Here is a 13,159-nt window from a genome sequence, read left to right as displayed (position 1 = left end):
CTCTCCCTTAAAGCCAATAAAGCTTTCATTTTCCTTCCTTGGAAAATTTTGCTTATGTGTTGAAACTGTCAAAACTGAAGAATATTACCAAACAACTGTGAAACAGCCATTCTGGTTTTTGTGAACTGAAATCATACAGATTTAAACTGCCCTATACTGGATGTATTTGTAACTGTATTTCATAACTGTAGCTGTATCTTTGTAACATATATGTAACTAAATCAGAGTTTTCTAAACAATGAGAATTTTCTAACAATTTTGTGGCAAGGATGGTTTCAGGATTTCAGGAGAAGCAAAGAAATAAAGCGTATCAATGATAGACCAAATGTGGCCTCTTGGTGGCACTGTTTATTTTTATAAAAATGATACCTGAGCTCCAGAAGACGCAACACTTGATGTATTATGCTTTTCAGAATATGTAGTTTAAGTTCAATAAAATAAATCATTTTCAAGAAGATGCAGTTTCCATAGAAAGATTGTTGAACTGTCACTCTCCCAGGCTGTGATAGCTGCATCCCCACAATTTGTTGTAGGTCAGGTTGGCACTCAAGTAAGGTTTGTAGGCTGGTGGCAGGGTGTAATTACCAAAACAAAAAGACATAGATACAGCATGTCATCCCTGCTAATGACCACAACATTTTCTTGCCCAGTAATCTGTAACAAAAAGCCACATAAACGATCAGGCTGCATTTAAGTGCAGCACTAAAGAAAAACTTGGTGGCACAAAAATTATTCCAGCCAATTGAGTGGAAATGACAGAGAATAATACAAAGTTATCTCTGCTAGGGAGATGTGTGTTTGGAATGTCACCAATGGACAGTGCGTGGAGAAGGCCACACTTCCTTACAGGCACACTGCAATCTGTGTAAGTATGTTCACTTCCTTGAGAACATCTCCAGATTCTACAGCTCCTTCAGAGCATTTGCTAAGCACACATTTAAAGACATGTCTTTAGAGGGATTATTTTCTTGAATTTTTTAATCATTAGAATAGAATACTGTCAGTTATCATCTGTTATTTTTGGCATTTTTCTTTCCCCAAAGTAACTATTCAACCAATTTTTTTTCTTATTCTTTCTCTTATTTCTGTATCTTTCTAACATAGACAAATTTGAAAAACAATTTCCTTATTTTTCCTTAGTTACACTCACAAACACATGCACACAATGACACACACATGAAATGATTCCATTTTATTGGCATACAGTTTTATAAAGCAAAAAAGTTTTTTTTTTTTTTGCTTCCAGTTTCAACCTTTTTTGGATGGATAGGTTCTGAATTTCTTATTTATGAAAACAGAGCAAGAGGCACAGCCTTAATCTTTATAATAACTTCCCAATATTTAAAAGAGATTTTGGCTTTTGGTATGTGGACTCCAAGCATATGTAAGGTAGTCACATGATTCCATGGTACTGGCACTGTTTTTTATATTGTATGCATTGCTTTTAGCATTGATGACTTGCATTGAAACATTCATGAACTCCTTTCTGTGATCAAACCTGAATAGTGAGAGAGCTTGTCAAGGGTAGGTTATATTACTCAAACTTTAATAAAAGCCATTCTCAAAATTTATTTGGCACAAAAGTTCCTCAAATGCTTTTCAAACATTTTTATTTCTTCTTAAGATGTAGCAGTGTTGCTAGGGTAAGAAACCTGGTTTTTGTTGTTCAGTTCTACATAGCATTCCAGAATTAATATAATTGTGAGCTTTCCATGATTTGGAATAAGATTAGTTCTTCCCAAAAGAGCCCCCTTCTCCAGAAAAATGACGAAATGCAAGTCAGCTAAACGGCAAAATTAACACTTCAGAAGTGTAGAATAATTGAACTAAAAGAAATTTTAGTTGTTATTTAGCCTAATACCTTAGTTGAATAGATGATAAAATTAAAATCCAGAGAAGTCTTCACCGCAGCCAAAATTATGTTAATCGCTAGTAATAATTAAACTTTTGCTTTGAATTCAATTTGCATAGTATTACCACTGCTCATTCCGGATGATAGGAGAAGGCTGGCTTCTGTGTTGTGGAGAATATCAAGATGTTCTTATAATTGATGCCAAAAGTTTGGTTATTATTCACACTTTCATATCATCTCAGTCTCCGGATTGGATCAACTGCATGTGCATTGTTCACTCCATGAGAATTCAAGGTAAGAGTTAGGTATTATCTAACACTAGAGATAGCATATAAAAATATCACCTTTGAATTATTTGTTAAATTACTGGGCAAGAGTTCAGAATGCTTCTTTATTTTTACCTACTGGTAGGGATAGCACTCTAAGCCAGATCAAGAAAAACTGAGAACATCCATCCCAGTGGTTCAAATCACTGGAAAGTCAGCAAGAGGTCATGAGGAAGTGGAAAGAGGAGACACTGTGTTTCCATGACCCAGTTCTGCTTTGATACATTTTAAGAGTGACAAGCAGGTGTTTGTTTTGGATTAACAGGACTCTTGGATTTGCCCTGCTGTATCTTCTGGATGTAGTAATGAAGAGAATTCAGTTCCTGTAATGAAGGAAGGCTAGCTCCTTACTTATTTCTGAAATAGGAAGGCGTAATTAGTATTGCCAGCGTGATGGTTTGCAATGTGGTTCTGCTTTCAGTGGTGCCCTCCTTTTACATGGAAGTCACTTTGAAATTGCAAAACAAATTTAGAATGTGATCTAAAATGTTTACTTTTTTAATTAAAAAAAACAGCTGAGTATTTTCTACCTACATGCCCTGCATAATCCTTAAATGACTATGGAATGATCTTTAGAGAAACCAGTTATAACAGTGGTCAGCTTATATATGACCTTTGTTGTTTTTACAGAAGATTCTCTCTTGGTAGTGTCAGTAGCTGGTGAGCTCAAAGTATGGGATCTCTCTTCATCTATCAACAGCATTCAGGTTGGCTTGCGAAACTATCCTTTATTCTCCAATTTCAAGCATATGTATTGGCATTTTTTAAATTATAAGAGTGTTACATTCTCATTGTTAAAAGTCCAAATAATGTAGAAATATATAAGTTTTACGTCCATGTACTTTTTCCCTATCTCTCTTCCAAGTTGTGAGCATTGGTAACAATTGCATGGTATCTTTCCAACCTTTTCTCTGTATGTATACAAATGTTTTTACCTACATGCACATGCGCACACACACGCACACACAAACATTGATTATATTTTAATTTAAAAAATCCATCGTGAAATATTTCTCTGTCCCTTACAGAAGAAGACCCCATTTCTTCTGGCTCTTTGTGAGCTGTGGCAATGGGGGTAACATACACTGGGAGTCCAGTATATTCAGCTGCTCCCTGGCATCAGGCTACAAGTCGAGGTGATGGACAAAAGAACAGTCATAGAATTTGTGCGGTTGACAGAACCGTTTCAACTGCCCCATACTCTGGACTATCCTTCAGAATTTCTTGGTTGGGAAAACCTGGGAATTGAGTTGGCATACTGAGCCCAAAAAACACACACCCAGCGTTATCAGAAACTTATTGAGAACATAGTATTCTAGGTGTTCTGTGCTGGCTACGCTTTTGTCTTTTCAAAACATTTTGTTTGTTTTTCTATTTTAGCAATTAAGATACTGCAAAGGTTTTTTAAAAAATTATTTTACTTTTTTTTGTTTTATCTTTCTGCCATATCTGAAAGTCAGTAACTTATTCATATCTTTATATTCTCAGTATCCTGCAGCAAATTTCCCGACAGAATGTTTGTTGAATGATTGTATATAATGAATTCTTGAATTCAAGTGGGTTTCCTTTTCATGGTTTCTTTTGCAAAGTAACTTTCTTAGTTCAGAAAACTCAAAAGGAAAATTGGGTGCTTTTTTTTTAATAACAGTGTGATCTACTTCAGGCTTAGAGGGGAGGAGTCTTCTAATACAGTTTTATATAAATTAGCTAGAACTAGTACTAAAATGTTTTTATTCCTTTTGAAGGAAAAGCAAGATGTTTATGAAAAGGAATCCAAGTTTCTTAATTCCCTGAACTGCCAGACAATACGATTTTGCACGTATACAGAGAGACTTCTACTGGTGGTATTTTCTAAATGTTGGAAGGTATTATAAAATAACATAATAAGTACCAGTGATACACAAATGTAATTTGATTTTTATCTTGTTCAGTGCAACAATTATAAGAATATGTTTTAAATATGATACAAACTTTTTATAATATTATTACTGCAGCAGGGAATTACTTGTCTTTTATGACTGACTTTTATCAGTTTTCCTCTCACTACACTGGGTAATTTTGCTTCCCAGGATTGTATATATAAAGTATATCCTAATTTTATTAATAACAAACTATTATAATAGTGAGCATTTGTCTCAGATTATTTTAAAGAGTTGATGCCTGTACTTTATAGTTAAAAAGAAAACTAATACTTTTCACCTACATACATTGGTCTCATTTTTATATATTTTTTCTTTCTCTGCTTTGTCACTACGTTTGTTTTTAGGGACTATATACATTCTTTTCTTGTGAATATATTCACTGACATCTCCAAGAAGAAAGGAAAGCTAAGTTACTGTCATTTGATAGCATCCTTTTTTTCTCTAATGTTTCATATACTTGGGTCAGTTAATAAAACTATATTGTCTTACTTAAAAGCTTATAATATATTTTTGAACTAAAATGTAAAGTAGATGGTTCAACATGTACTTTAGGATTTCTACTGTATCAACTTCTTTTGTGTGTAATAAATTTTTCAAATGTTCAGGTTTGACTATCCATATGGAAAGAATAAAATTGCATAGAAAATTTGGGATTTTTGGTCTCTGTGCTTAATGGGCACATTCTGGAATGATACTGTCAGATAGTTTGTCCACTGAAACCTACCTAGGATAAATGTGAAAAAATAAGTACTAGTGAAATATTATCTTGGTCCATGAGTATAGTGTGGCCTGTTATGATACTTCATACTTAATAATTAATATGTTGTTGCATTAACACTGTTATCTAAACAGTCTTGATAAGCATAATTTATCTTTCTCCTTGGTAGATTAGATTGGAAGCTTCTGTTAATGGGCATCATTCATTCTGTATTTTAGGTTTACGATTATTGTGATTTTTCTCTTCTTTGGACTGAAGTTAGTGGGAGCGGGCAGTTCTTTGCTGGTGGAGAGGTGCTTGCTGCTCACAGAATCATCATCTGGACAGAAGATGGTCACAGTTATATCTATCAGCTGCTGAACAGGTGGGCTCAGATGGGAGCAGCATACAAAACATTCAGGTAGAAAATGAACTTTGGGAGGTTTATTATGGAAAAATCCCCACATGCTGCCCATGATCAAAAACCAGAACAAAACAACTTTGGCACTAGAAGATTTACTCTGGGCTTGGTAGGCTTCAGCCTTTGTATAAAACAGCAGGGGATGAAGGAATGAGATTAACCATGTATAACTTGTACAGCTGGTGCTGGGTTTTCAAAAAGTCACTTGTAATTATTAACCCAACAATTTCTAACTAGAGTTTAGAAACTTGAATGGTACCATCCGGCTTTTGAAAGTGGGAGGGGAAAAAACGAATAAAGAACCCCAAAGTTCTAAACTTTGCTTTTTATTTTTCACTATGCAGTGGGCTTTCAAAAAGCATATACCCTGCTGATGGAAGAGTGCTTAAAGAGACCATTTATCCTCATTTACTGTGCTCTACTTCTGTGCAGGAAAATAAGGTAATGCAAGAAAAGAATGACTGCCTCAAAGCTGTTTCACTCCACTTCTCAGATAAGTGTTGCTTTGTCTGTAACAGAGTCTGGCTTGAAAAAATTGAATTGAAGAATCACATCAGGTTGTTAACGAGAAAATTAAATCTAATTGTTAATGGCTACTGAAGAAGAATTTGCCTTTAGAAAAGCTATTTTTTAAGTCTGCTTAACTAAACAATACATATTTATTATGGAATAATTATAATGATAAAAAAGGAAGAATTAAAATTTCTAATTTTACCACCATACATATTCACTATGAATATTTTTATTTTTTGTATTTACTTATTTTAATTGGAAAATGTTCAAATATTTGAAAGGTTGTAAGAATAGTACAATGACCAATCATATACCCTTTACCTAGATTCACCAATTGTCAACATTTGCCGTATTTATTTCCTCTCCCTCTCTCATTCTCTCTTTCTCTCTCTCTCTCTCCCCCACCATATATATATACATACACATTTTTTCCACTGACCTTTCCACTGATACAAAGTTATTAACATTTTGATGTATCTACTTCATTTTTTAAACTTTATCAAATGGCTTATATCCTGCTTTTTTTTATTCTTAAGGCAGCTGTATATTGAGATCATTTTCACATGCATTTAGTTATTCTTCTGAATCAATTTTCTTGTTAAAACAAATATAACTATGATTCCTGGCAGAGAGTTGAGGATGTAATTGTGGGTTTTCACTTGACTGAATTATATCTTTGACACTCTATGAAGCCTGAAAATTTAAGCAGTTTACTTTAGTGTCAGTGAAAGTGTTTTTTTTTTTTACCTATTGGACTTAGTCATCAGTTAATTATCCAAAAAGGTATTTCATGGAGAATGGAGGAGTTTTGAATTATTGATGTGTCAAACAACGAAGCATGTTACTTTTTACAGTGATGGTTTGCTTAATTAGGCAGCATAGCTGCTGCAAATCCTATGGTTCAGTATCATCTCTTTAACATATCTGTGAGGTTTTGTTGCAAAAACTTGATTAAGACTGTCAGCCAAAAATTAGAACTCCAAGTGCCACTAGGACATAGACAAACTTTAGAGTTATGGTGTGGAACACTATTTCTAAAGTCATTCATGGGTTGCAATAGAGCCTTGTTTTGCTGTTGATCACAAAAGCTTTATTGTGGTTTACTCAGAAAGGCATCTTAAGTTATTTTTTAAAGGACTTTCCCTTTTTTTCCTTTTTAGCTCCCGAATGCATTTTTACAAAGCACAGTTTGCCCTAAAAGCTAGATATAAGAAATGTCCTTTAGGAGCTTCTAGTCTACTACAAATATCAATGCTATACATAACTATGAGGAAAAAGAACAGCAATTACAAATTAACTTAAAAAAATACTAATCTTATGGGAAGCCACCTTGCTTTGTGTCTCAAAAGGTGAAGACATAGATTTGTGAGTTTTCTGTCAATGTATAATTCTTGTTTAGACAACCACAGTTGTTTCTGTGTCTTAAAAGTGGGAAGTACTTGGAAGCCAGTGAAAATGAATACAATAATCTGAAACAAAAAGAAGCTGGTCTACTCATTCGTAGACCTTTGCTTGCCCTTTATCCGGCCAAGAAACTAAATTCAGATATTGTTCTCTGTATTCAAAACATCACCAATATTCACTAAATATAAGACTTCTTATTGTTTCATGCAGTTACAAGGTAATGAAGGCATTTTCATGGTGTAGGGAGGTGAGTTTGATAGATACAATGAACTTAGAGAATTATGCACTGTAAACATGTTTTTTGGAGTGATGCCATAGAATTAAATCCCAGTGTGTGACAGTAACATGTTCTCATGTGATGCCAGGAACTTACCTGCTGATGGAGTTGTAGTAGAAAAAATGGGGACTCCTCCTTCATTCCAACAGCTTTAGGAAAATCTCCCTATCTTGAAATCATAGCTGATGATCACTGAAACTTGTGGTAGGGGTCCTGGCTGCTGAGGCGAGGAACTGGGCTTCCCAGGGTCTTAGCTGTGGAGTAAGATTGCAGTGTTGAGGTGGGAGTAGATGGAATAGAAACAGCCTGAGGATTGCAGATAAGGAATTTGGATGCATGAACTAAGAGTAATGACAATGACGATGATGATGAGTAACTTTTTTTTCAGTCCTTATTATTGTTAAACATATGCACTGCCTTATTTACATGAGTTTTCACCATGACCCCAGTTTGAAACTGATGCTCAGGAAGGTTAATTCCCAGGATTTGAACCTAGGCAGTTTGGCCCCAGAGTCTGGGAATGGGCTTTGGAGTGAATTTCTCATTTGTTTTGAGAATGGATAATAAGAATGGTTACTGCTTATTGAGTATGTCCCAAATGCCTGGCACCATACTAAGCACCTTACCTTTATCAACTCATTAATCCCGACAGTAATCCCATATAGAAGGTGCTTTTATTTATTAGCCTTCTTTCACAGTTAGAGAAAATGAGATATAGAGAGGTTAAGTAAATTGCCTAAATCAAGTAATTGGCTCTTTTAATAGAGTTAGTATGTGCTAAAACCAGGATTTGAATCCAGGCAGTTAGCACAAGATAATTCACTGTTTTTTATTTTTTAGAGTTTTTTTTTTAAACATCTTTATTAGAGTATAATTGCTTTACAATGTTTGTTAGTTTCTGCTGTATAACGAAGTGAACCAGCTATATGTATACATATATCCCCATATCCCCTCCCTCTTAAGCCTCCCTTCCACCCTCCCTATCCCACCCCTCTAGGTGGTCATAAAGCACCGAGCTGATCTCCCTGTGCTATGCAGCTGTTTCCCACTAGCTATCTGTTTTACATTTGGTAGTGTATATATGTCAATGCTGCTCTCTCACTTCGTCCCAGCTTATCCTTCCCCCTCCCCATGTCCTCAAGTCCATTCTCTACGTCTGTGTCTTTATTCCTGTCCTGCTCCTAGGTTCATCACAACCATTTTTTTTTAGATTCCATATATATGTGTTAGCATACAGTATTTGTTTTTCTCTTTCTGACTTACTTCATTCTGTATGACAGACTCCAGGTCCATCCACCTCACTATAAATAACTCAATTTCATTTCTTTTTATGGCTGAGTAATATTCCATTGTATATATGTGCCACATCGTCTTTATCCATTCATCTGTCGATGGACACTTAGGTTGCTTCCATGTCCTGGCTATTGTAAATAGTGCTATGAACATTGGGGTGCATGTGTCTTTTTGAATTATGGTTTTCTCAGGGTATTTGCCCAGTAGTGGGGTTGCTGGGTTGTATAGTAGTTCTATTTTTAGTTTTTTAAGGAACCTCCATACTGTTCTCCATAGTTGCTGTACCAATTTACATTCCCACCAACAGTGCAAGAGGGTTCCCTTTTCTCCATACCTCCTCCAGCATTTATTGTTTGTAGATTTTTTGATGTTGGCCATTCTGACCGGTGTGAGGTGATACCTCATTGTAGTTTTGATTTGCATTTCTTTAATGATTAGTGATGTTGAGTATCCTTTCATGTGTTTGTTGGCCATCTGTATATCTTCTTTGGAGAAATGTCTATTTAGGTCTTCTGCCCATTTTTGGATTGGGTTGTTTGTTTTTTTGACATTGAGCTGCATAAGCCGCTTATATATTTTGGAGATTAATCCTTTGTCAGTTGCTTCATTTGCAAATATTTTCTCCCATTCTGAGGGTTGTCTTTTCACCTTGCTTATGGCTTCCTTTGCTGTGCAAAAGCTTTTAAGTTTCATTAGGTTTTGAGAAAGAAAAACAGAGCTGGAGGAATCAGGCTCCCTGACTTCAGACTGTACTACAAAGCTACAGTAATCAAGACCGTATGGTACTGGCACAAAAACAGAAATATAGATCAATGGAACAGGATAGAAAGCCCAGAGATAAACCCACGCACATATGGTCACCTTATCTTTGATAAAGGAGGCAAGAATATACAATGGAGAAAAGACAGTCTTTTCAATAAGTGGTGCTGGGAAAACTGGACAGCTACATGTAAAAGAATGAAATTAGAACACTCCCTAACACCATACACAAAAATAAACCTAAAATGGATTAAAGACTTAAATGTAAGACCAGACACTATAAAACTCTTAGAGGAAAACATAGGCAGAACACTCTTTGACATAAATCACGGCAAGATCCTTTTTGACCCATCCCCTAGAGAAATAGAAATTTTTAAAAAGTAAACAAATGGGACCTAATGAAACTTAATTCACTGTTAATGACTATTTTAATACCTCTTGGTACTTCTTGTGATGGGTACTTCTTGTGATGGGTACTGGGTACTGTGACGAAAAATCAATCACATGATAAGGGTCTTTGAGGGAGTTTTCATGTGAACTAGAGAGGAAACTACTGGAAAGGAGGAGGATTGAGGTGTCAAGGAGTGGGTGTGAGCAAGTGAGGAATGGTAGTACAGAAGTGAGCGTAGAGGGAGTAACAGCATCTGGGGTACATGGGCTGTAGGGGCAGCACATTTTGCTGGGAGGGAGGAGGTGTGCTGCGACCAACTTCAGTAACCACCCAGCCTCTCTGGAGCGTCATTCGCATATCAAAATCATGAGAGATCTGGGCTACTCAATTTTAAGGTTCCCAAAGGTTGAGAGAGTTTGAGAGGCCAATCTAACCAAGTTTTATTGTACCATTTCTAACACCTACAAAAATGGTGGCCTTGAGAAGTATAAGACCCCAAAATGCCTTCTGAATCTTTAAAAATATAATTATTCAGAGAACTCACTTCACTGGAACTGTTTTTCTTCAATGCTTTCATTTCTTGGGACTATAGAGGATTACATATCTTGGTCTTGAATTAGTTTCTTATTCTCCTCTCGTCTTAGTTTCCTTATCTCTATAACAGAAATAATAATAATGTTTATTTACTATGTAGCTTTGTTGTAAGGATTAAATGTAGCAATATTTGGGCCCTTAATATTCTCTAGAGATACATTATAGAATTTTTCCACTAAAATAACTAAGTCTGGACCTTCAAACATGTGTTTTCTGACTAGAAACTATCACTTTCTTAGGCTTCTTTAATTCTAGCATCAGCAGTTGGCTTTCTTTTCAGGGTGCCTTTTATTTGTACATCAAAAGAGGGTTTTGTTTTTGTTTTTCTAATCACTTAATCATTTTGATCCCTTGTGTGTAATCTCTATATACAGGTCTGCCCAAAGAACCTCTACACTGCACTGAGGTACTAGGGAGATTCTGGACCCATTCACTAGTGAAAATGTATCTTTAAGAGCTCTGGTACCCAATATTCATACTGTGCCTCAACAAAACTATATTTTTATATATATAAATATATTTATGTTAATTATAACATACATTTATTTTTACTAGTATCTATCTCTCTATCTATCTATATAAGTTATGAATTCATTTTTCTTTGTGGCCATTTGGGAAGTTTGAAATCAAGTATGTTAAATCTGAAAAATGGTCAAAAGAAAGTAGAAAGCATAATAATACCACACAAATATTAGTTGTTGCTATTTTAACTGACAATTGGAACTGAAGGGATCATAAAGAAATCAGACCTCCTCAGTGGACAGTAGAGCACTGTCATCAAGATGTGGGCTCTTGAGTCAGAATTACTGGACTCAAAAGCCCACTGCCATCTATATCACCTTAAATAAATTAACCTCTTCCCTCTCAGATTATTCATCTGTAAAATGAAGACAATGATAGTACGAACTTCACAGGATTATTGTGAAGACTACTTAACTGAATACATGCAAAGACCCTAACAGTATTTGTAATACATACACTGAACATGTTCAATAAATTAGCTATTAGCTATTCTTATTAACTCTCTGAAATCTAGCTGATGACTTTGCTTCTTATTTCATAAAAACTTTTTTGTTTTGAGTAAGAGGACTATTTCACTTAATTTACTTGAAATTTTTTAAACAGTGGGAAATAAATGGAAATAATTTAGTTCATCTATGAAGTCTTGTTCCTTCATTTAAAAACAGTGGCTGCCATTATATACATTTTTTAAAGATATTTTTTCTACATAAATGCTAACTTTTTTACTTGGATCAGAGCCTTCCCTTTGTTATGGGCTACATGAATGAAAGGAAAGAGCCTTTTTATAAGGTACTTTTCTCTGGAGAAGTCTCAGGAAGAATTACTTTGTGGCACATCCCTGATGTTCCTGTATCCAAGTTTGATGGTTCTCCTAAAGGTAAGACAATTTCTATTTCTAATCACATGTTTTCTGAGAACTACTTTATAATTAACTCAGTGTTTTTTTTTAAGTTGAGTAATATGAGTAAATAAACAAAAAGTTCTCATGTACCGCTATGCATTAGATGCTAACATAAAAGTAGGTATAAACATGATGCTTATAGATCTTATACAACAGTGCAACAAGTGTAATTCAAATTAACATCAACTTAACATGAATGATGTTTTATTGACTTGAAATGAATGTTGACAATATGAATATAGGATAGACTGATAGACCATATTCATATTTTTGAATTCATCATGTCCATATCCTGTACCCCTTTTCAACCAATTTCTCTATTCGAAAGAGTTTCTCCATTCTTTTCAGTTGACTTAAGTCTAAAATGAATGCACTAATACACATCTATTCTTATGAGGCTCCTTGAGGGAGAAACAATCAATAAAATAGCATTTGGAGTGAAAGCAATGGATGGCAGAAGAACTTTTCTGCCTATAGCATACTGTTAGGATGGCAAAAGAATCTCTATGTTCCCCAAGGTATGGTGCCTTGATAATATTTTCTGTATCTATGATGAATTTATAAACCAAATTTTCCCTTTTTGTGTGTTTTCCTTTTAGAGATACCCATAACTACCACCTGGACCCTTCAAGATAATTTTGATAAGCATCATACCATGTCACAAAGTATTATTGACTACTTCTCTGGGTTTAGAGATGAGAATGGAATTGCGGTTGTCACTTCATCAGAGTATGTTCCAAGTCTTGATAAACTAATATGTGGCTGTGAAGATGGGACAATTTTCATTACACAGGCTTTGAATGCTGCCAAAGCAGGACTTCTAGAAGGCGGTTCTTTACTAAAAGGTCATTGAATTTTATTTGACCCTATTTATTTAATTTACCTAAGCTTCAACTTTAATAAGCTATACTAAGAAGATTACTGAAGCTTAAGAAAATTGCAGGCATTTGCTAATAAATTTGTGCATGTTTTAGTGTTAAAGTAAAACGCACATATAGGTTTTTTTTTTAAGTCAAACAGAAGGTTATACAATGAGAAATACATTTCTCTCCTTCTTTGATCTTCCAGGAAGATCGCCAAAGGCAAGTGCTAATAAGTTTCTTTATACACTTTTTGAAATTTCCTATGCATATATAAGCATATAACAAAAGAACAGTATACATTCTTTTAATTATATTATAAAAATAGAACCACATTCTACACACTTTACTAAAATGTCCTTAAATCTTAATAAAATATTTTGGAGTACATTCTTTATGACTTAATTTTAAATGATTAATAATGATT

At 34.7% G+C, this 13,159-nt stretch overlaps 1 protein-coding gene across 2 annotated transcripts in view; it reads left to right on the top strand.

The window, feature by feature from the left end:
- The window catches only part of WDR72 (WD repeat domain 72), a gene marked incomplete at both ends in the record, with an annotated part of 200,538 nt that overhangs the window by 11,531 nt on the left and 175,848 nt on the right, over window positions 1-13,159 (top strand). Inside the window, 8 exons of one of the 2 annotated variants that reach the window (XM_082618356.1) lie at window positions 787-865; window positions 1,972-2,146; window positions 2,809-2,885; window positions 3,924-4,043; window positions 5,037-5,182; window positions 5,563-5,659; window positions 11,707-11,848; window positions 12,472-12,717. In XM_082618356.1, coding sequence (XP_082474482.1) covers window positions 787-865; window positions 1,972-2,146; window positions 2,809-2,885; window positions 3,924-4,043; window positions 5,037-5,182; window positions 5,563-5,659; window positions 11,707-11,848; window positions 12,472-12,717 — 1,082 coding nt within the window. Of the gene's footprint in view, window positions 1-786; window positions 866-1,971; window positions 2,147-2,808; window positions 2,886-3,923; window positions 4,044-5,036; window positions 5,219-5,562; window positions 5,660-11,706; window positions 11,849-12,471; window positions 12,718-13,159 lie in introns of both variants that reach the window. The other variant, XM_082618355.1, reaches the window with a different exon arrangement.

This window comes from Mesoplodon mirus (genome assembly GCF_964341445.2).
Source record: "Mesoplodon mirus genome assembly, chromosome: 4".
Lineage (NCBI taxonomy): Eukaryota > Metazoa > Chordata > Mammalia > Artiodactyla > Ziphiidae > Mesoplodon > Mesoplodon mirus.
Note: the sequence above shows the minus strand (reverse complement) of the source record. Positions and strands in the feature narration are given on the sequence as shown.